Raw genomic sequence first — 25,135 nt, 5'->3', positions numbered from 1 at the left:
CCCCTGGGGAGGGGGTAAACTTTACTATAGTTTATATAGGGAAATCACATTTTTGACTTTTATTTGTTGGATTTGTAATGGAATTCATTCTAATTTGGTAAACATTATCAGCATGAGATGACAGTTTGATGACATGCACATGTTGGCCCTGACTGACCCCCAGGGGCTGATGGGCGGGGCTAAAAGGGCCAAATTGACTGAAATTTCAAATATCTTCTTCTCTACTCTCAGACATGTTGGAATCAAATACTCTTTATAGATGGAAGGGTCTTAAAGTGCTTTACCAAAATTGTGAATTTCTTGACCCTGGGGTCTCACGTTTGCCCCTGGGGAGGGGGTAAACTTTACTATAGTTTATATAGGAAATCACATTTTTGACTATAATTTGTTTGATTTCTATTGGAATTCATTCTAATTTGGTTAACATTATCAGCTTGTGATGGTGGTTTGATGGTATACACATGTTGGTCCTGACTGACCCCCAGGGGCTGACGAGCGGGGCTAAAAAGGGTCAAATTGACTGAAATTTCAAAAACCTTCTTCTCAAGACCCAAATAAGGTAGAATCAAATACTCTTCAAAAGTGGAAGGGTCTTATGGTGCTCTACTAAATTTATGAATTTCATGACTCTGGGGTTACAAGTTTGCCCCTGGGGAGGGGGTTTATTTAACTATAGTTTATATGGGGAAATCATATTTTTGACTATGATTTGCTTGATTTCTATTGGAATTCATTCTAGCTTTGTTAACATTATCAGCATTGGATGACAGCTTAATGGTATACACATGTTGGCCCTGACTGAGTCCTAGGGGCTGATTGGCGGGGCCAAAAAGGGTCAATTAAATTAACTGAAATATTTTAAATCTTAGGTGACCGTTAAGGCCCATGGGCCTCTTAAGCGCTTGATTGAGTCATATCACTTATGAATTCGTGTGTTCATGCACACAGAAAAGTTTTAATGATTTCTAGCCCTTGCCGCTTCTAATGCTATCATTAGATTAAAAGAAAGTTGTAAGTAACATCACTTACGACTTTAGACGTAATGCCACTTAGACAACTTTTAAATAGGTGATATGAATTAACAAATGATATCACTAAGTTGTTTAAGTGATTTCACCTTATTGAAGTAATGCCTAGCTTCTCTGTTCTCACACGCGATTTGTTAAAATAACAATCCGAACCCTGTTTATCTGTGGCCATGGAAGCAATATACTGACGCCCCTGTCTGAGACGATAATTTTAAATATTATCGGATTGGTTGAATTCGTGACCGGAGTGTCCTTCACCATTAGCCCGAGTTTTCTCTGACCAGACATGGTGACAGGGCCAGAGAAAACTCGGGCTACTTCACCATGTACAAGAAGTGCACTTCAGTCAGTATTTGTGAAAATTAAAATAAAAGAAAACAGTACTAGACGCGGTTGTGTCTCAAAAAGCAACAGAGAAAATCCGGGCTACAAAATTTAACATGAATAGATTTTTTTTCGTTTAGCTCTTTCTGTGTAACTTATTTAAAATCATAACGTGCTACCTTAAATTGAATGCCTCTATTACTTCCCTTATCAATTTCCTGTCACGCCTGCGCAGTGACCTTAGCAACGACGCGGTATCCTGTGTTTAGAGAACTGTCTGCACAGTTAGGAAAAGAAAAGGTAAGCAACGAGTTGAATCTAAGGTGTTACAGTGGCAGCTAATCTATATTTATGAAAATAGGCATTGTTACAACAAATTTGACAAAAGTTGTACATTATTTTCGCATGTTTGTTTGCAAAATATCTTGGGAATGTGACTATTCTGTCAACATTGTCTGTTTATGACTTGACAAGTTGACATGCTCTTATAATCTCTACCGTAATGAGTGCAGTACTGTAAGTAATGCTGTCAGCTTTTAGGTAACGAACACAACTTTATAAATCTGTAGTGGTGTGACATTGGATAACAATTATCAGTGTATTTATTACACCACGCACAACAAAAATAAGTATAGACAAAAAAAGTATGCACTTAAATTTGTCCACACACAGGCGCTTAAATTTATTTTCCATACTCAGTAGACAATTAAATGTACCTGGTAATTAACACCAAAGTTAAAATTATAGTACATACTCTGATGTTAATTACTAGATACAAGTGCCTATGATTTATCATAGGAAAACGTACAGTGTTGGGTTTAAGGGGAAATCAGCAAGCCTGGTAATTTAAAAGTCATTTTATACAAAAGAGGCATGCAAAATATAGATCGTTACATATCAGTAGTTTTGTAAGAATCTATATATTGTTTCGAATAAAGTTTTATTTTTGTAAATCCCAAATTGAATGTGAATATGATACTGTGCAGAAACATTTGTATACAGTACCGATTCAGAATTTATGCAGTAACTCGACTGTATATCTTTGTTATAAAACCTATAAGCATACACTAGTGATGGATTTCACTGTCAGAATTGATAATTGGAAACTTGAACGCAATCAATAATAACCAGTTTTCTAAATTTAGTACAGAGTAGCCTTTTTGTAGATTATGTGCATTTATTACAAACCAAGCATTTTACTCTTTTTAATATATTTATAAATCTCCTTAATTGCATGTAAACAACCAATGAATATATCACTAAAAGTAAAATATAAAATCAAGTACTTTTCTAACAAAAATATGTGAAGCTGAAGATTAACACACATTTGATTATCGGCCCATCCGGGCCCCATCCCTAAAATGGGCACTATAATATGCTGTACATGGATTACAAGTTCAAAGTCAGTATTTTGGAGACAGTGAATATATTTCCCTTTAAGTACAGAAAAATTACATTCTAAAAATGCTTGATTCTATGACAAAACATATACGGGTTTAACTTTTTTGCTGAAATTTTAAAACCCTGGCACCATGACCAAAATCGATCCATTTGCATGTATGCATGTTTTCTGCTAATTTAAGGACCCATCAGAATCTTTCTTTGTATTACAAGAGGGATGTTGTCAGGTTCTGAATCTCTACTTTCCTTTCTTCTTTTTTAATTGTCTATGATACATTAGGAAGGTACATTTGTAAGGTTGAAATATTTGATTAATTTTGAAATTTGATTTTAATTTTGTTTTCTTAATAAAATGTTGTCATTTCATTGTAGAACAGTTAACCAGGAAGATTGACTGACCACCAAGATGGGTCAGGCATTCACCAGGGCAGCCCAGTGGACCTCAGCCAAAGATGGAACTGGAGGGAAATTAGAATTCACAAAAATTAATGAAGAATTATTGAACCGCATTGTACAATTTATAGATGGATATAGCAGTAAATTTCCTTCAGAATCAAAACTTGTGTTCAAAAAACCCTTGAAATGGCAATCCTCCTTAAAACCAAACCAGTTTTCTGCTGGCGGCTGTTCTGAAAGGTACATATTAATTCTTTGAAATCATCTTGTTTAGAGAGATAAGGTAAAATGAGAAAAAGATATATTATGTACCAGAGCTTTTTCTAGGGATTTTTTGGGGCTATTAATGGGCCGCCATTCCTTAAAATTGAAATTGTTTCATATTTTAGCTGAATTCCCAAAATTACTCCCGAAAAAATCTTCTTGAATTCACTAAATTCATTTCCTTCTGAAAATGAGACAAAAAAATGCCTCATGTCAAACCAGTGAGAAAAAGCACTGTATTGTATCATTAGCATGATTATGTTGCAGTTTCTTTAAGAATTTATTTTCACACATAAGTTTGTAATGTATTAATGATACATTAGACATATTGATGATGTACTATGATTAGGATAGTAAATAAGTTCTGTTTTAATCATGGACTGGTATATAATTATTTTGATATCTATTTTAAAATCAGAGGAGATGACTTAGTATCGGATGAGATGGCTGATAAGGAGAACCATCTGTTCTCACTGATTAAAGTGAATGCTTCATCCTATGAGTGCCATGTCATGAGCCTAGAGTGGGCAGAGAAGGTGTCTCAGTCAGCTGGGGACAAAAAACTGCACGAAATCCGCGCCTGTCTAGAAGGTAATCATAAATGATACATACCGATTCACTGACAACTGTCTTGTTTAGGTCTAAATCAAAATGAGTTTTGGGATTTTTCCTTAAAAAATGAGATCACTTGGGTTAAAGAAATTGTGTGTTATTTTTGTATAAGTATTCAATGTGTACAAGTATAATATGCAAATGGAAATGTTATAAGAATACTTATACCTTCATTAATACAAGTTTATAAAAAACATTCTTTTCAAAAATTACTCTCTTTTTTTATGTATGCAATTAGAAATAAATTTTACAATACAATATGTTGGGTTGGAAAACTTACATCTTTGCTAAATTGAAATTTATATATATGTAAGTGGTTAAAATACTGGGGCCGCCTTTAATCCTATATTAGGTGAACTAATTTCCATCAATGCATCTGAAGAAAATTTTTTCACAAACTTCAGAGTGAAATGAATTTCCATGAGAATGTATTGACAAGAATAATTTGTGAAGGTCAAGTGATTAAAAATTACTGTTTATTACATGTATGAACTTTTCACAACATTTCTAACTTTTTATTTAATAGAAAACATTGAGTTTTAAATCTTAAATAAAAAAAAACAGAAAAGGATGGGGGCATTATAAACTCAAATAAGACAATGTTGTTTAAGTATTAAATTTTATCATTTTTTTCTTTTTTTTTTTTACTATTTCAAGAGTCTCCATGTCAATTCATAATTTCTGTTCATATATATTACGCCTTTGTTTTATCAATTTTGAGTTTGAATTATGGCTCTGTTATTATGTTGCTTCATCATAACTTGTACTGTATCAATAATTACACTATATACCTTCCATTGCCCACCATTAACATATATACCGGTATGTAAGGGAAAAAAAATTGGTATCATTGAAAATTCATTCTTATTTTCCTCATAGCCAACAGAGATCCAGTAGCGAACATACTTGGTGACAGATTCGCTACAGTTGAAGGAGAGGACAATTCCATCTACAGATTCACAGAAGAAATCACAAAGGAAATTGAACAGCTAAGCAAGCAAAGCAGTGAGGGAGAGGGCAATGAGGATCGCTCTGCAGAGATTGAAGAGAAAAAAGCTACACTAAAGTTGAAGCTGCAGTTTTCAAAACTGGACCAGGACTTGATGAACACAAGCATTTCTCTCATATCAAAGTAAGTTCATCATTTAATCAACACACAAGAATTGACAGATTGTACAGGTCTGCAGTGGGTTGGGGGATCAGTGTATGAGATATGGGATGGCTATAATTATGTGACATAAGTGGGAATACAAGGATAGTATGCCACAGCTAAGGTAGGAATGGATGTTTCTGACATACTTCACAGGGTGGTTGCTAGGGGTAAGATAGCCCTTTCTCACATACTTCACAGCATTATCCGGCGGTTTCTAGGGAAAAGATAAATCGATCCTACACAGGGGGGTAAAGACAGCTGGCATGCACTATATGACGCTGCTCACAATAACGTAACGTCATCATTTTACGTTGAGTAACCAAGTCGTAAATGATGACGTCATCAATTTTGATGCACATTCCAAGGAGCATTGAAGATATGGTGCGATGAAAAACTTTCATAAAAACTTACTTGGTTGCAAGTATACATGTGAGAAAAATAATCAATCATGGGTCTGTTCCGCGAACAAGGATATATCTCAACCCTTGTGTAAGAGTTTGGCTGGCCAGCACTCGGCAAGCCTCATGCTGACTGGCCGCGGAACAGACCCATGTTAGATTCTATTAATCTTACTTGGGGTAGGGAAAGACAGTTCTTTTTGTCTCTTTGGGTTTCTTTGTAGTAGCTCGTGACTACCTCACTAAATGCCCATATATCATAGAAGCCATCCAAATCAACTGTGGTAAAATGTCTTGTCCTAGTACACAGCCACTGCAGGAGGACACAGTATAATTTGTTCTCGACTTTCTAGGAAAACACAAACTAACCTTTGAATACCGGTATGTGTTTAAACATGACATACAATGTCCCCAAGTTGGATTTCCACTTCAGTTGTATTAAACCGATTCTCTACCAGCTGAGTTATGGTGGCAACATTCTTCAGGGAATTAAGTGATATATATATATGTGACAGAAGTGTAATATACAAGGAGCATTTTTCATTGGCTCCACCAATCAGAAATCGATTGATGTGTCATAATATGGACAATGTTGTGGCATCACGAATTGTAAATGACGCAACAAAATGGCTGTCTTCATATGATTGAGTCTTCTACATTTGGAATTTAAAACCTGTCAAAATGTAAGTTTTCTGAGTTGAGTGATAAAAATTGTCTTGAATTTGTTTTCATTTTATAAGAGATTTTATGAAACTCATCTCAAAGTTTTTATTTTTGCTTGCTAATGCTTGCAAAAATTAAAAAAATTCTAAGAGACATATCTTTAAATCTCCTATGAAATAAAAACTCATTGAAGATCCTATATATATCCAGATTTTATAACATGCCCAAGATTGTAATGGGTCTATTTTTATACTCACTTTCAGAGAAGTACGTCTGAATCCATCTACCGTGGATGGAGAAGTAAGGAACCTTCGAGACCTGTCCGGCCCCTCAGAGGAAACATGTGTCTTAAAAAGCATCAACTTCTATGGTAAGTATACATCATGTCAGGATTAAGGCACCAAACATACTGCTTAAATTCACTTAAATATTGAAAACTGCATCCTTGATACTCCAGGGGTTATGTCCTCTTTTGCTCTCTACACCCCTAGAATATCATGTCATGGCTGAGAGGGTGGCTTTTATTATTAAACGAGGACAAAGACAACATTAAATTGAGTTTTTGTTTACTAAGTTAAGTGAAACATAAAATTGGTTGGCTTTAACCATTGTCCAGGCATCAACTTATTGCTGAATAAATGTAATATCCTATCAATTTAATTGTTTCACAGACTCAAACTTTAACAATATTCTATCAATTTAACTGTTTCACAGACTCAAACTTTCACCCGCTAACAGTAGAGGGTGGCCTTATTAACTGAGGTCAATGAAGTGGCATTTATTTGATTTTTTTTTTCAAATTCTATTGTTTGCAGTGATTTTGAAGCATTGTTTAAAAGATTCTTGTTGATGTTGTGTTGTAGGCCCCACCTTTGTATTTGAGAACGGCTGCCGTGCCCCTACACATAGACAGCTCCACGGCGACATCGCCTACATAGAAGCTCAACCCTTTGATACTGGTGTACTCTACATTATGGCTAACACATCCGGCTATTACATTTTCAAGGTAAAAAAAATATGTCTGTTGATCATTAAATTATAAAGTTGAGCTTGTCAAAGTGCAACCAAGGTGTACAGCCTCCCATCTGGGTTGTCAGGTTGGAGAGTCAGGTACGCACATGACTTTCACCGTGAGGTGGAAAAGTATACGGGTCACTTGCCAGTCTAGGTGGGTTTTTTCTTGGGTACTCTGGTTTCCTCCCCCAGTCAATAAATTTTGTGACTTCTGCGGAAATTCCTCTGAAGATGAAAATTCTTTTTGACATGTCCAAAATAACTGTTGTACTAAATTGTTTAAAAAACTTGTATAAGAATTGGCTCCAAATGTCAGTCCCAGTCTCATTGTAAATCTTATGCCTGATCTCTTTGTAAAAATTTTATTACATTTGGGCAGTGGTGACATCACAATGATTATGACATCATAAAAGTAATATTGATTCATTGTTTCTAAAATTAGAAACATCAGGTCAGCTAATAGTATCCCAAAACATTGACCTCTATATGACCATGTTTTAGCAGATGAGAATTGAGGAAAATCAAACTGTATCTAATATATATATATCATAGTTGTGCTCAATATATATAGCATAATTAAAATCTCCGATACGATTCTTTGATGTCAAATCTGTTTTGTCCTTTAGGGTCCTGATGGTCTGGGAGAGATGCAGTACGAGCGAGAGGGAGAGCCCTGTCGTGAGCTAGTTCTGCTTCTCAAACAGAAAAGTCCAAAGTTTGCTGAAATGATTGATAACCAGGTAATATTTACCATCAAAGAGACACAATTTTAATTTTATAATAAGATGACAACATATTCTTTTTCAGTGCATATTGATTATTGAAGATAAATTTGGATAAATTTGTCAAATATAAGAGCATAATTAATTTTTTTAAATTGGAAACATCTCTTGAAAAAAAAATCTGCGATATCAGAGACTTATTTTAAAAGTATTTGTTTTTATTCTATTATTTCAATCAACAGTTTATTTTTGATGTGTCCTTTTCAATTGTATTTCTAAAAACAATATGTCCCACAATGTTAGATTTAAGTATTTCCAGAAATTTTGTGATCAAAATCTTACGAAAACAGAAGTCAGAAAATGTATCAATCAATAAATCAGAATGTAAACAGGACTTTTTCTAATTTTCAGAAACCTTTTATATTCATTTTACAAAAATACAAAATTCTCATTTGTCTCTTGCTTTGGCATCATTGACAGGATTTCTCCCTAAAAGTACAGGAAGAGAAAGAAAAGTTTGTAGATAATCGTCATGAAGACACAATGGATGACGATGTTGATCAGGCAACGCAGCGAACAGACATGCAACGCAGGAGGAAAGAAGCGGAAGAACAAGACAGGGAAAAACAAACAAAACAAAAGACGCAGAGGAAGAAACGTCTGGAACCCTCACTTAAGTGGAAAGCCTTGGGCATGGAAGAGTACAAGATAGAGTAAGTCTGACCAGCCAAAAAAAAATATATTAAGTCTCCAGACTGTCCAAAATTTTGTTTGGTTTTTCATTTGAAATGCATTAATTCATAACTTTATTTACCATCTGAAAGTTATTCATTTAAATGACCATGTGGAAGATATCATTTGGCTAAACATGTAATGTACCCTCAAATAACAAAGTATAGTATAAGTTATTATATTAAAAAGTGATAATATTCAAAAGAAAGTGTTATTTTTGAGAAATATAACAGCTACCTTATTGATAAAATTTTTGTCATTTTTTTTTTCTTCACAGAGAGGGACGAAGTGATCCAAACAGGAAACTGAAGAAGAAGAAGACAACACCAAGGTAAATGGTGCCCAAACAAATAAAGTGACCGTTGAATTAATAAAATTGTATAATATTCTCCAAGCTGTAAAAGCTGAGGAAGACACTGAAAAGTCTTCTTGAACACCAATCGTGTTGATCTTTAGAAGTGGTCACCATCTTAGAAAGGTTAAATTGGTGACCTTGGTTTTGATAGACTGTTCAAGGGTTTATAGTTAATGGAGGTCTCCTCACAGAAAGATTTTGTGTCTTAACTCAAAAACAATTTCAAAATTTGACATTTTTCAACCTAAAGTTAACTTATGGCACTGATTATCAGGCCAGTGGAATGGAATAGTCCATATAATTTATATAGCTGAGTTGTCCCCGGTTTTTTCAATATTCCATTGCTTAACATTTTCCAAAAGAAAGCATTGCAGAATCTAGCAAAGTTCCTTGACCAAGATTTGTTTTAGTCCCCTGCTGATGGAAAGGGGATAGGTTTCTTCTCTGTACATCTACGTGTACGTATGTTAATGTGTGAATGTACCACCGTTGTCAGCACTCCAGTGGCTCTATTCCTTGAAGGATAGTGATTAAACTTCACACAGTTACAAAAGGCAATAATATATCTAACTATCTAACAGTAACAAGTTAGAGTCCATGGTTGCTGGTTCAAGGTCAAGGTCAAGGTCAATCAATAATGCTTTTTGAACTAAGGAATTTCCTTAAGTTGATGAAAAAGGCTGTAGGGCCATGTCTTTATGATAGATTTAAACTCCAATGTCCACATTGTTGTAGAATGAAGACAAAGACACCAATTGATGTGGAGGACTCGTTCAGTGAGAGTTCGACTGAGAGTGAGGAGGAAGAAGAGGCTGTGGAAAGGAGGAGTGAGGCCAATGCTGACCTCCCCTCAGAATACTGGCAGATCCAAAAACTTGTCAAGTATCTCAAGGTATGCAGATCACATGGCAATCTGACCATTATCATGATATTAATCTAACTGAATAAAGCATAGGTTTTCATCTGAGAAGTATGCACAAGTTATTTAAGGGTTAACTGTAATATTTTTTTTACGTTATTGAGCAATAACACAAAAAACGGGGGTGTACTCTGAATAAACCGCGAAGCGGTTTATGAAAAGAGTACACCCCCGTTTTTTGTGTTATTGCTCAATAACGTAAAAAAAATATTACAGTTAACCCTTATAATCTAATTAACAACGATAAGAAACATTTTCATTAAGTTTAACATGTTTATTTTGCTCCAGATATTTAAAAACACATTGATAAATACAAAATCCCGTGAACAACGATTACTCCGCTGACGTCACAGTCATTATTTATGTTATGAGATGATAACATAATTTTTTGAGCCAATGCAAATGCTTGTTACAAGCAAAATTAAATTATAGCGAGTTATCAATAGTCTTTGTGTACATAATACAATATATATTGGTACAATGAACAGTGATTTTTTTTTTCTTACTTTATTATGGTAATTGGCTGATTAGAGCTACATTGTAATTCATGTCACAGCAGTTATAACAGATTGTCAAAGTTTTCTGGGTCGACCTGAAAAACTTGTATACTTTTATTGGAATACTTCTGTACTTTTGTACTTTTTTAAAACTCTACAGTGTAAAGCCAATAAACATAAAATATGATATATTTTATTTGATTACAAAATGAATATATCACTAACAAAGAAGTAGGTAACAACATTTGATAAAGGGAGGTAACCAGTCTCCAAACATTGTGATCAACTGTGTCACATTCAATTTATTAAAGGGAGGTTACGAGACCCCACACCAGTGTTATTAAATGTGTCATGTATATTATTTTAAACGGAGGTAACTAGAATCCTAGCCTGTGATCACAAATGTGTCATTTAATTTATTAAAGGGAGGTAACCAGACCGCCACTATCATTGCTTTGTGTGCAATGCGTGATTTTAACCTGGCACAGGAGACATGTCAGTTGGCCATCAGGGACGTCGGTGGACTTGAAGTCCTCATCAATCTGTTGGACACTGAGGATATCAAGTGCAAGGTACGATCTTAGCCTGATCTTCATTAACATACTGACCTAAGTCTGCTTCTTGTCTGTGATTTTGGATTTTATAAAAAAAAAACCATGACATTGTATAAAACATATTCAAATTATGTCCTTACCCATTACAAATGATCATTTGTTGAAAATTCAATTTAATTCATTGATCCCTTTTATTATTTCTCCCCTTCAAATGAAGGTTGACATTATAATTGTGTTAGTGCTAGTTCTTCCTCTATGGTTCTGGTTTTAAATCAAATAATTTCTTGTCGATGCCATCACTTCTAAACATGCAGTTTAAGATATCTTGGCCAAATTTACAGTATTACTGCATCATCTGAAGCCGTTATACAGTGGGTTGCTATTTCATCACTGTGACCTTGAACTCAATGTCAAAGGTCAAATAACTGCAAATTTTTCCTGTAATGTTTGTCCAGGTGATAACTTTTCAACCATTAAGATACTGTAATAAATGTTTCTATTATATACCTATATCAAGGGCAGCACTCTGTCATTGGATCATTGCGACCTTGACCTCAAAATCAAAAGTCAATTGACAGTGCAAAATTTGGATGCCTATAAAGGAAAAGGGGGAGATATTGATAAAAACAATCTCTGGTTTATCATTTCATTTTTTCTTCTTCTTTTTTCATTTGCTAGCCCACAAAACATCACAAAACATATACAGGAGATTCCCATTATAACAGTTTTCAGGAAGCACCCAATATTTACCTGGATTTGTTGTGCTTGTTTTCCAGATTGGTTCTCTTAAGATATTAAAAGAAATTTCCCGTAACACTCAAATACGCCGTGCAATAGCTGATCTCGGGGGGCTACAGACCATGGTCAAGATTCAGCGTGACCCTGACAAGGACCTGAAATGTTTGGCTGCTGAGACCATTGCCAATGTAGCCAAATTCCGCCGTGCAAGACGGACGGTTAGGCAGCATGGAGGAATAAAGAAGCTGGTAAGGGACAGTTGGAATGAAATTGATTTATCATTTGGGTATTTTGATAACATTTTTCAAATGCGAGTGACTTTTATCAAATACGTATCAATGTCAATATTTTTAGTTTCATAGGGGTATCCCTGAGAATTAAAACAAATATTGATAATAATGCTTATAATTAATTTCTGAATTTGTATTTTAAGTTTAAAACACATTTCATGTACAATTTTACTTATTCAATAAGGGATTCTTTAGAACAAATCAATACACAGCATCAATGTTGTGACATCATGTTTTTTGCTCCATTTACTTAAAAAATATCAAATAATCGGAAAGCTGCTTTCTGCATACAAACAATGGAAATTTATTATCATAAATTAGAATAAAGGGATTATATCTTTTTCATTCAAAGCATTGCCTGAGGTAAAGTTTGAAGAAAATTTTAATATTGATAATTTATAAAAACTTCTGTATTTCTGTAATACCCAACTTTGAAATAATAGTTTTCACTTCATGTAAAAAAAATTGAATACATGCAAAACTCCCACACCAAATTAAGCAGTTTCAGCATGTACCTTAATTAATTTTCCTGGTGATATTCAGTAGATAACTTTAAATCAATAGTTGATTAGAATTTTCCAGCCGTTTACTAACACTACATACACTTATAAAACGGTTATACTGTAGGTTGGCCTGCTAGACTGTGCATCATTGACAAGTCAGATGACTCCGGAGATAGAGAAGGATATCGAGGTAGCGCGATGCGGGGCACTGGCCTTGTGGAGCTGCAGCAAGAGTAAAAAGAACAAGGAAGCCATGAGGAAAGCTGGAGCCATCCCACTGCTTGCTAAACTCCTCAAGTCAGTCCACGAAGACATGCTGATTCCTGTCGTCGGCACCCTTCAGGAATGTGCATCAGAGGTAGGCTAATCGTAAACTCAATGTTTCAGCAGAATTAATGTCTGCATCAGCAATTTTTTTTAGAGTTATAGAGAATCTCTTTTTTTCATTTTGATGAGAATTACTTTATATAATGTGGTATTCTGGATGTATTTTAAAACTAAACATGTCACGTAATTAATGCTTTGAAATTTTTTTAGGCTTATCATAAACTTGATGTTTCAGCAGAATTAATGTCTGCATCAGCAATTTTTTAGAGTTATAGATAATCTCTTTTTTTTCTTTTTTTTTTGGATAAGAATGACTTTTTATAATGTGGTATTCTAGATGTATTTTAGAACTAAACATGTTACGTAATTAATGCTTTGAAATTTTATAAGCAATGATGATAGTGATGATGATTTTTTATTTACAGCCAAGCTACCGATTGGCTATCAGGACGGAAGGTATGATTGAAGACCTGGTGAAGAATATCAAGAGCCAAACAGATGAACTACAAATGCATTGTGCTTCAGCAATTTTCAAGGTATTTTCTTAAAGAGTTTTTTTGACTCAATTATAAATACAATCTATTTTAAAAGTTCACTTAAAAAATTTGGCATGTGATCACAATTTTATTAAGTCAACAGATTTTGATTTTTTTTTTAAATATTTTTATTTCGGTTTTTCTTCTTAATTCTCTAAATTGAATGTTCCATTATTTTGGCAAGTATGATGTAATAAAGCATGTGGTATATTGATGTTCATCATTGGAAGGAAATTGAACCTAAATAAGTTTTTAAAAAACTGGTTATCTCCCTTCCTCCAGTGTGCAGAGGAGAAAGAGACTCGAGACTTGGTGAGACAGTATGGCGGTTTGGACCCGCTTGTCTCATTGCTTCAAAAGACAGAAAATAAGGAGCTCCTTGCAGCCGCCACTGGGGCTATCTGGAAAAGTGCCATTAGTCCTGAAAATGTACAGCGATTCCAGGAACTGAAAGCAATCGAGATGCTGGTTGCTTTATTGCATGACCAACCTGAGGAGGTACACCTAAATTTTAATATATATTTTAATTCATAAATATATAATTTTTATTACATATAAATCTGAGATAAAAGATTGGTTATAATCTTATCTTATGACTATAGCTGCCAAGGATCAATATGGGAGAACATTATCCATTTTTGAATGTCTTTTTCTGAAATTTGAGATTATTTGCTTTAGCTGTTACTTAAATTCAATCAATTCGCTCCTTCGATCATTTTCGAAACAAATTTTTATTACAGCCATATTTACTGTAGTCAACTCAATTTGAAAGATATAACAAAATAATGTATTCATTATTATAATGCTCGAGTTAAAAAAAAATGAGACAAATTATTTGTTTTAAATGGCTGGAGACTTCAGTCAAAACTGCAGATTTGGGTATATCATTAACTGTTTTGTAACTATGTTATAATAATGGTTCAAATATTTTTTAAACTGGCTAATCAACATTAAACTGAAGAAAACATTTTGTTTTTTGTCCAATAGGTACTAGTTAATGTAGTTGGAGCACTAGGGGAGTTAGCAAAGGACCCACCAAACCGTCTGTCCATCAGAAAGTCCGGGGGCATCCCACCTCTGGTCAACCTTCTGACCGGTACAAACCAGGCCCTCTTAGTCAATGTAACCAAGGCTGTTGGACAATGTGCAGAGGAACAGGACAATATGGGGTAAGTCAGTTAGATAAGCTAATCAAATAAATATTGTGCAAGAATTTATTCTTATGGTTTTGAACAGCAAAAAAAAAACAGATGTAAAAGAAAGTATGTTGGAAAAATAATCAGATTAATCATGAATCCATTCTATGGACAGGGATATCTCAACCCTTATTTGAGTTTGGCTGGCCTGAGCACTCGACAATCCTCACTCTGATCAGCCAAACTCTTACATGCGGATTTGAATATTCCTGTCCAAGGACCAAACTCATATTATAAGATTCTATTAATATTCCACCATCTAGGGGTGAGGCAAGGTGTTCTCAGCCAGTGTCAGAGAGGGAAGATTCTTAAGTTGACAAACATGAGGTTTGTCAAATAAAGGAGCATTGTATTTTCTGTTTGCCCCTATATGTATTTAATATTGACAAAACAGTCATGCAAGAAAATGTTTTAATCCAGTTCAATGGTTTCCTACACAGGGGCTTGACATGTTCCTATGACTAAGAATGAAAAATTAACCCTAAGGTTCAACCTCTAGATCACTATTATTTTCAAAATTAACCCCAGGGAATAATTGAATTGTCAGAGTGACATCATGATGTCTTGTTGCTGTGATGTCATGCTATTATTTTGAAAGTAGAATTCCCCATCTCAACCCTTTGTTAATGGGAGTCAAGGAAATCTCTCAATAGTAAAAATATGGATACCCCTGCTGTCCTTAAATTACCTTGGCTGTTGATAGGACGTTAAACACTTCAAAAACAAAACTTAATTAGCGAAAGCCATATTTTCTAACCCTTGGTTAGTGAAATTTTTTTCTGACACTTACTAAGTGAAAGCTGTTTTTCTCTGACACTTCATTACAGAAAGTTGTTTTATTTTCTCTGAAATTTGGTTAGTGACATATGTCTTATCATTATGACACTAGCTGTTTTTCTTTCACTACTTTAGTGAAAATTATTTTCCCTTATATCTATTTAGTGAAAATTGATGTATTCTAATGTTATCTGTAGAGATCAATATTAGATATAAAGTTTGACAATATCAGTCTGCTGTTTATTTATCATCCACTGATGTACAGACTAGATAAGATATCAGTATTGTTGTCCCAGTGACAGAGGGTCACCTGACTGACGAGTTATCCGGTCATCATCAGGTATCGTCTACCTTATCATTTAATTGTTAGATTTGTCTTGTTATGATACCACTTCCTAAATCCCATTCTCACTTAAAACAAAAATTATACAGGTGATTTTGTCTCAGTTTGTATATATTTAATTGTTTTAGTTGGAAATTTTCTGAATTTATCCTAAAGATGATTTTTTCTCATTTTCCTAGGTTTCTGTTGGTTTCTTAATTATCTTAAAGGATAATTTGCCAAACATTAATACTTTCAAAATGCAACTTAAACAGAAGATTATGGTTAATTTTATGATTTCTGCCAAAAAAAGTACATTCCTCTGTGGAATACCATGAAAACTTTAAACCACCGAAAAAAAACAGCATTTGCAGAATGGAATCAATTTTCACGTGCGATTAATTTTCGCGTATTTTGTGGGCAATTATAGAATGTGTGAAAATTAATCGCCACAAAAGGCTTTCAATCACAGGTCACATAGAAATTAAGTCACCCCTAAAATTAGTAATTTTACAGTATGTGTAAATTTAGGATCCGTGATCATGATTCTCCCTCCAAAATAGGGACAGTTGGCAAGCATGCAGGAATGATTTTAAAATGATTGAGATTAATTTGCATTACCAGGTTAACTATAAGATTTAAACAAAATATACTTTTCATTTTTTTTCAAAAGTTAATGATGTTATTTTGTACAACATGTTTGCTACATTTTTCATGTCTACGTGATTCAGTTACTGCATGACAACGGTTATAATTGTCATGGTATATATCATATCTGATCAAATCTATTTTTACAAGCTGAAACATTTTTAATATAAAAAAACAATAGATAGTGCATTGTACTGAAACCTGCATGTTGATTACAATAGCATGGTATAACTCAGATAAAAACAGATTTGAAACTCAAATATTTGATGTAGATAAAATAAGGTATCGGCATGGTGGAAATGATCATGATTTGATATAAGTTATCATCTGTCCATGTCAGAGTTAACAAAATTTAGGAGGTGTGCCTGTAACCAGAGGGACATTCCTATGATGCGGAATAAAAAAAAATGAACCCAGGGTCTGATCTAGGGATTGAACCCTGGGGTTGATTTTAAAAATGAAAGTGATCGAGGGGTCAGACCCTCGGGTTAATTTTAAAAAATTAAGAAAAGTGATCTAGGGGTCAGACCCTGAGGTTAATTTTTTAAATAATAGTGATCTAGGGGTCAGACCCTGAGGGTTAATTTTTTAAATAATAGTGATCTAGGGGTCAGACCCTGGGGTTAATTTTTTAAATAATAGTGATCTAGGGGTCAGACCCTGAGGTTAATTTTTTAAATAATAGTGATCTAGGGGTCAGACCCTGAGGTTAATTTTTTAAATAATAGTGATCTAGGGGTCAGACCCTGGGGTTAATTTTAAAAATAATAGTGATCTAGGGGTCAGACCCTGAGGTTAATTTCAAAAATAATAGTGATCTAGGGGTCAGACCCTGAGGTTAATTTCAAAAATAATAGTGATCTAGGGGTCAGACCCTGGGGTTAATTTTAAATTTTAAAAAAAGAAAATGATCAAGGGGTCAGACCGTGGGATTGATTTTAAAGAATTAAAAGAAGTGATCTAGGGGTTGAACCCTGGGGTTAATTTTTAAAAATTGAAAAAGTGATCAAGGGGTCGGACCCGGGGGTTATTCTTAAAAATAATAGTGATCTAGTGGTTTAACCCAGGGGTTGATTTTGAAAGTAATAGTGATCCAGGGGTTGAGACCTGGGGTTAATTTTTCATTCTGAATCCTAGGAACATGTCAAGCCCCTGTGTTATGAAACCATTGACCCCGATTCTGTGGTACATACCTATACTGTCTGGTATACTGTTAAATACAGAATTTATTTACCTGGTAAATCTTTATTCTATTCCTGTAATTGTAGTCATGTGCTTAAAATGCTTTAAATTGTTTTTATGGAAAGTTTAGATAATATGCTGCCATATATCATATATAGCAATGTCAAGGTGAATATTTATAATACTCATGTGATCGGGTAGCGCATGACTGTGTCTCCGGGTGCATGCATAGTCACAAGTTGTTAAAAGTGTATCAAACAAGGAAATCAAACACACCTGCCCCAGGTATATATATATACGTATGCGTTTTGACAATGTAAGATAAAATAGTGATATTTTTATTTTGTCTCTAAACAATTAATATCTGGACATGAAGTATACTTTCATTTTTGCTATAGTTAATGTGTCCCATTGTATATTATTTAATAACTATAACTATAATTAATTAAATGTGTTTCAGTACAATTGCATAGGCTGATCCAGGATTGTGTGTGCGTGGGGGGGGGGGGGGGGGGGGGGGGGGGTGTACAATTGGTGCTTTCTGAAATGAACTTTTGTGTATAGGGTTTTCTAGTGAAATTCTTAGTTTAAATTCTTGCAAAAAATGGTCACGTAAATTTTAGCAGTGTGTGTGCATTTCAGTTAAATAAGCACTTAAGCTTTTTCTCTTTGTAACAGTTGATGTATTTAGCCCCCTGGGCTTATCACAGGATTAATATGAATAAATGTTTGTATATTTCTGTTAATGTCATGAACTGCTTTATATCACGTTTTTATGTAAAGGATGACACATTACATTGTATATATAGTGTATTATATTGTATGTGAAAAAGTATATAGTTTAAAGGGAGAAAAAAGTTTGTGTCCACATTGAATGGATAATTGTAGGAACAAGATTTGAAAACCAACTTACTACCAGTTTTCACCATTTGCTGGGCTCTTCAGGTAAAGTTTATTTTCAAAGGGCAGCTCAATCAGACGTCATCATTGAATTGATAGTTTTATAAATTTTTCAATTTCTTGACTTGTTGCAGAATCATAGAAAAGTTGGATGGGGTGAGATTGCTATGGTCACTGCTGAAGAACCAGAACACGGACGTCCAAGCTAGTGCAGCGTGGGCCATCTGTCCGTGTATAGAGAAAGCCAAGGTAAGTCACATCAATATACCTGGGTCAGTTATATAGCATCATTTGGTTTTCTGGACTAAAAAATTCAAAGTAACTCTAACATTTTTTATCTCATTTTATCACAGAGATACAACAGGAGAACACAGACAGGATTTACAAAAACTATTTAAAAAAAATTAACTTAAGTTTTCTATATCTAGTAAATACCGTATTTATCCGCAAATAAGCCCCTTGCTCACAAATAAGTCCCCTTCTTCATTTTTGCAGAATCATCAATCTTTAAAAAAAATAAGGTGGGTCACAAATACGCCCTCCCAAAAATTTTATACTATACTTTTGCTCCAGTGGAACCACGTGCAACACAAATTCACTAACTTTATTTGAGGATAAATACGGTAAACTAACACCACATCATCATTAATACCGGTAAGCATCTCAGAAATAAAGTTAGACTGTATGAACTTAGGATGTACAGTATAGATCTATACAACCGTGCATAGTAGCTATATACTGTGTATAATGAATTTTGGGGTTATGGATAATTAGCCGGACCCTGATGATGACGATGAGGAGGAGGAGGAAGAGGTGGTAAGTAAAGCGTAACTGCTGTCTGCATGTGTCACGGCGGGTAGTCAAGTTATAAAATCGCGGGTAGTATCACAGTTAGTTACAGGGATATTGAAAACAGGACTTTTTCCAGGGTTTTTTTTGGGGGCCGATTATGGGCCCCATTTCCAGTTGTTTCATATTTACACCAAGCTAAAAAAAAATCAGCAGTTAATAACAGCTGAACAATTTTCTTCTGAATTCTCCGGTTTTCTTCCAAAACTTTGTTTTTTTTATGGATGTGGGTTTTTTTTTATATTTGGTTAGGTCCTATATATGATCATAGGTATTAGTAGGCCTTTAAGGCTTTTATCAATCAATCAATTTCCAAACTAAGGCAAAAAGGCCCCATCTCAAATCAGATGGGGGGGAAAAACCTGCCAAAGCAAATCTGAAGAAAACACAAGATTTTATGATCATTTTCTTGTGTGTTTTTTATGTGGATGACATTTATGATTCTGTAATAGTCAGCATGTTGTCGATGGTATTCCGTACATTTAATTGTCGTTGAAGATTTCACCATTCAGATAATAATGAGATATTATTGACAAGCTGTAACAGCTTTGGTAACATCACTCATACATCAATGCATGTGTCACACTTTAACGGAATGCTGGAATGCTGGCGATACCTGAGTAGCTGTTTATATTGTAGTTCGTCTTACCACTGAACTTGGTAGATATGAAATAAAAATGTGATGCTATTTGCATGCTTGTTATCCACACAGACACGTACAGGCTGATGAAATATCAGTAAAATCAAATTAAATTCGAATTTGAACTTGTTGCAAATTTACTTAAATTTTGTGAAGATAATTCTGACAAATCAACATCTGTTTCATACATTTTGATTAACACCACACATACGAATAAATCTCAAAGCTGAAGTAATACATTTGAATTTAAGAAAGTTTATTACTTTGAAAAAATGCTTACATGACCATAATATGTAAGAAACTGCACATAAAATAAATCATTAAAACATATAAAAAAAATTGCAAAGTCAATCAAATTAAAATGGAATTGGTTTGTTTGGCTGATTTTGATGAGTGGTGTAACTTTGATACCTCTTCCCTCCCTACAGGATGCGGGTGAGATGGTGAGGTCGTTTGTTGGCGGTCTTGAGTTGATAGTGAGTCTGCTCAAGTCCCATGATAAGGAGGTGCTGGCCAGTGTGTGTGCAGCCATAGCTAATATCGCCAAGGATGAAGAGAATTTAGCTGTCATCACTGACCATGGTGTGGTACCAATGCTGGCCAAACTCACAAACACAGTATGTATAGTTACTCACCAATCTGTAGCGGTACAAACTTTTATACACAATTAGGTTCATCATTCAAGACAACGTAATTTACAATTTCTATTTCTTATTTATTTATTTTTTTTGTCTACGTGAATTGAGTTTTCTACTTATTCTCATAGTTTTGTATCATTCATTCAGTTTTAATGCCAGATAATCTGCTGTCGTCATATATAATTTTATCCCTTTCTGTAACTACTTATTTGTGGAACTAAGCCGACTGGCCTTCCTATCTATGGCAATAAGCCTAGTGGCCAGTAAATAGACCCTTCTGCCAGTGGCAATAAGCTGAGTGGCAAGATGGAAAAGCACCTTCCTAAGTTCCTGTAGCAATAAGCCTATTGTTGTGGCCAGAAACAATAATTTCTCACCTGTGACAATTTGCTTAGTGACCAGAAAACAAGTGCTTCCTATTTGTGCTAATATGTTAGCCAGTATTGACCTTTACACCAGTGGCAATAATCATAGTCACAAGGAAATAAAACAACTACCTTTTGCAATATTCCAACCTGAGGCAATAAGTCTAGATGCCAAAAATCAAGACTTTCCTACCTGTGGTAATATGTTTAGTTACCAGGAATCAAGAGCTTCCTGACTGCGGCAATAAGCCAAGTGGCTGTAAACAAGTCTTCCCTACCTGAAGCGATAAATAAGCCAGTATTAGCAAGAACACAAGCCCTTTACATCAGTGGCAATGGACCTAGGGACAATAAAAAAAAAACTACCATTGTCAAATAGCGCAGTGGCCACAAAACAAACCCTTTATCCTAGTGGCAATAAGCCTAGTGGCAGGAAAACGTTATCCTCCTACCTGTGGCAATAAGCCCTGTGGCCAGAAACGGCCTTCTGAGCTGTTGCAAAATAAGCCTTTTGGCCAGAATATACATCCTAGTTGTTGCAATAAACCACTCTTACCATGTCAATAAAACTAGTTTTTACACATCACACGGAAAATTAACTGTCATCTCAATATCTATAGCCTAAATTTTAGTGTCCAGCTGTTGTAAGATCACCAGATATATCAGACCATATATATGTATACTGATATTTAAGATAGCCACATGTTGTCTAGATATAATTCGGTCAGGTGTCTGTAATTTGTGTAAGAGTTAAGGTTATATGCCACCAGACATATTATAACTGTGGTTTGTGTTAAATTTTAAGGCTATATGCTAACTTACACATTATAACTGTAGTTTTGTTAATGTTTAAGGTTATATGCTACCTTATACAAATGATAACTGCAGTTTGTGTCAAAAGTTTAAGGTTATATGCTACCTTACACATTATAACTGTGGTTTTGTTAATGTTTAAGGTTATATGCTACCTTACACATTATAACTGTGGTTTGTTAATGTTTAAGGTTATATGCTACCTTACACATTATAACTGTAGTTTTGTTAATGTTTAAGGTTATATGCTACCTTACACATTATAACTGTGGTTTTGTTAATGTTTAAGGTTATATGCTACCTTACACATTATAACTGTGGTTTTGTTAATGTTTAAGGTTATATGCTACCTTACACATCATAACTGTGGTTTTGTGTTAATGTTTAAGGTTATATGCTACCTTACACATTATAACTGTAGTTTTGTTAATGTTTAAGGTTATATGCTACCTTACACATTATAACTGTAGTTTTGTTAATGTTTAAGGTTATATGCTACCTTACACATTATAACTGTGGTTTGTTAATGTTTAAGGTTATATGCTACCTTACACATTATAACTGTGGTTTTGTGTTAAACTTTAAGGTTATATGCTACCTTACACATTATAACTGTGGTTTGTTAATGTTTAAGGTTATATGCTACCTTATACAAATGATAACTGCAGTTTGTGTCAAAAGTTTAAGGTTATATGCTACCTTACACATCATAACTGTGGTTTTGTGTTTAAGTTTAAGGCTATATGCTACATTACACATTATAACTGTGGTTTTGTGTTTAAGTTTAAGGCTATATGCTACATTACACATTATAACTGTGGTTTGTGTTACATGTAAAAAGTTAAGGTTGTATACAGGTATACCTCAGATTAGGGTTAGAGTTAAGGCTATATGCTACCTTACATATTATAACTGTAGTTCTTTGATAAAACCAATGAATACTATGTTATTATAGTGTTATCACATAAAAACTTCCCAAAATGGAACTTAAAATATAGGAAATTATTTTCTGATCATTTGAGCCTTAGCCTTAGATACAGAATTTTCATGGCCCAATCAAATGTGTCCATTAAATTGCCATTAATTAAATAAATACAGTTATCTGATGTGGATGACCTTTTCCATTTGTATCGTTATCATGCCACCTGCTGTCACAGATAGTATAGGTGATTTTGTAGACTCTAGAATGATAGAACACTGTGCATCTCTGTCTATTTTTCTCGTGGACCCCTATGTATAGATATTTATCAGTATACAGGTAATAGTTCATAAAAGCAACTTATATATTAATAACCTTGGGCTAGCAAATCTAAGTTGTGATCTCCTGAGTTCAAGTTTGTACAATTTGACTGAATGTTAATGGGTACTCTAGTGATAGATTTAGATTGTGTCCTCAGTCCTGTACTCAGAGAATTTTAATGGGACTCACAGAATTTCTGGAAATTCTTAAATTTAACATTGTGGGACTCCTTGTTTTAGCAATACAGTTGAAAAGGACCTATGAAAATAAACTGTAGATTGAACACTAGCTCTCTGCTGTATATTTCGTAGTTGCTTTTTTCGCAATTTATTTTGTAGTTAATAGTACAAGTACACTGCCTACATTCAGCAATAATTTGTACATAAGCATCAAAACATATTTATAATCATTGTCTTAAATGGGTATTTATTTTCTACATATCTTCAAAGACTGCAATTGTATTACCAAGTATACAGTATATATGACCAATTTCTAAAGGCCCACCTGTGTGATTGGTTTCTAATGTGGTCTGATTGGGACAGAGAGAGAATATTAAGAGAGAGACCTAGCTCGCTCTCCTTTCACCTCTCTTTCTCCTTCACTATTTATTTAAATCTGTCATTCTCACCTGTTCGTATATAAATAAGGACATATAAGAACAAATATACTGTGGAGTTATCTTAAGTGACCTAATCTATGTTTTATCATATGACCTAATATTGATTTAAGACCCTTGGTCCTAGCTTCATTTCGCGTAAGTCCCATAACAAACAAAGATTAATGTCATTAATATATTCATTGTTTGCCAGATTTTATGTACAGGCATTTTAGCTCGAGTGATTTGGAAGTTTTCAGAGGAATTTGTCACATTTGACAATGTTTCATTTTGTTTTTAGATGTGATATATATTTATTTCATCTACAGATAATATAATATATAAATTGTTTAAAGTACTTCCTTAATAGATGCAGCTATTTTTGGCAGTAAATTAAATAAATTTGATCAGGAAGAAGATGTAGAAAACATGACTAATTTAAAAAGTCATAAAGGAAAGTAAAACAAGAGGCCCAATGGGCCTGTATCGCTCACCTGGCTCTACAGCAAATTTGCAGTTGATTGAGGTCATTTCTACAGATACTATGCTGATTCAGATAACAACTTTATTCAAATATCAGAGTAAGCTAGGTTTATTCATGTCAATATATTTTCTAGTCCTTCATTCCAGCATTCTATTGGCCTAAGATCGGATCTTGGTGACTCTTAGCTCTGAGCATGCTACAAACAGGCCAAATATCAAGTCCCTTGGCCTCTTGGTTATTGAGAAGTGATTTGAAGATTATAGCCTATTTGACCCCTGTGACCTTGAATGAAGGTCAAGGTCATCTATTTGAACAAACTTGGTAGTCCTTCATCCCAGCATGCTACAGGCCCAATATGAAGTTCCTGGGCCTCTTGGTTATTCAGAAGAAGTCGTTTGAAGATTATAACCTATTTGACCCCTGTGACCTTGAATGAAGGTTAAGGTCATTTATTTGAACAAACTTGGTAGCCCTTCATCCCAGCATGCTACAGGCCCAATATCAAGTCCCTGAGCCTCTTGGCTATTGAGAAGAAGTTGTTTGAAGATTATAGCCTATTTGACCCATGTGACCTTGAATGAAGGTCAACGTCATTTATTTGAACAAACTAAGTAGCCCTTCATCCCAGCATGCTACAGGCCCAATATCAAGTCCCTGGGCCTCTTGGTTATTGAGAAGAAGTTGTTTGAAGATTATATTCTATTTGACCCCGGTGACCTTGAATGAAGGTCAAGGTCATTTCTTTGAACAAACTTGGTAGCCCTCCATCCCAGCATGCTACAGGCCCAATATCAAGTCCCTGGGCCTCTTGGTTATTGAGAAGAAGTTGTTTGAAGATAACAGTATATTTGACCCATGTGACCTTGAATGAAGGTCAAGGTCATTTATTTGAACAAACCTGATTGCCCTTTCCCCCAGCATGCTACAGGCCCAATATCAAGTCCCTGGGGCTCTTGGTTATTCAGAAGAAGTTGTTTGAAGAGTATAGCCTATTTGACCAATGTGACCTTGAATGAAGGTCAAGGTCATTTATTTGAACAAACTTTGTAGCCCTTCACCC

The 25,135-nt window shown here is 34.5% G+C and overlaps 1 protein-coding gene across 2 annotated transcripts in view; it reads left to right on the top strand.

Annotated features, from left to right (window-relative positions):
• The first annotated feature begins 1,588 nt into the window (after positions 1 to 1,588).
• Positions 1,589 to 25,135, top strand: part of LOC117317653 (armadillo repeat-containing protein 4-like) — a 40,643-nt gene continuing 17,096 nt past the window's right edge. For both annotated transcript variants that reach the window (XM_033872520.1, XM_033872519.1), the window contains exons 1-18: positions 1,589 to 1,652; positions 3,126 to 3,389; positions 3,832 to 4,004; positions 4,905 to 5,157; positions 6,503 to 6,609; positions 7,103 to 7,245; positions 7,880 to 7,993; positions 8,456 to 8,688; positions 8,985 to 9,038; positions 9,798 to 9,954; positions 10,904 to 11,050; positions 11,809 to 12,018; positions 12,688 to 12,921; positions 13,316 to 13,426; positions 13,709 to 13,924; positions 14,414 to 14,595; positions 18,586 to 18,700; positions 20,369 to 20,557. In XM_033872520.1, coding sequence (XP_033728411.1) covers positions 3,160 to 3,389; positions 3,832 to 4,004; positions 4,905 to 5,157; positions 6,503 to 6,609; positions 7,103 to 7,245; positions 7,880 to 7,993; positions 8,456 to 8,688; positions 8,985 to 9,038; positions 9,798 to 9,954; positions 10,904 to 11,050; positions 11,809 to 12,018; positions 12,688 to 12,921; positions 13,316 to 13,426; positions 13,709 to 13,924; positions 14,414 to 14,595; positions 18,586 to 18,700; positions 20,369 to 20,557 — 2,868 coding nt within the window. In that variant the 5' untranslated portion in view covers positions 1,589 to 1,652; positions 3,126 to 3,159. The remainder of the gene's footprint in view (positions 1,653 to 3,125; positions 3,390 to 3,831; positions 4,005 to 4,904; positions 5,158 to 6,502; positions 6,610 to 7,102; positions 7,246 to 7,879; positions 7,994 to 8,455; positions 8,689 to 8,984; positions 9,039 to 9,797; positions 9,955 to 10,903; positions 11,051 to 11,808; positions 12,019 to 12,687; positions 12,922 to 13,315; positions 13,427 to 13,708; positions 13,925 to 14,413; positions 14,596 to 18,585; positions 18,701 to 20,368; positions 20,558 to 25,135) is intronic.

Source organism: Pecten maximus, chromosome 19, assembly GCF_902652985.1.
Source record: "Pecten maximus chromosome 19, xPecMax1.1, whole genome shotgun sequence".
Taxonomy (NCBI): Eukaryota; Metazoa; Mollusca; class Bivalvia; order Pectinida; family Pectinidae; genus Pecten; species Pecten maximus.
The sequence above is the reverse complement of the archived record's forward strand: the minus strand, read 5'-3'. Positions and strand labels throughout refer to the sequence as shown.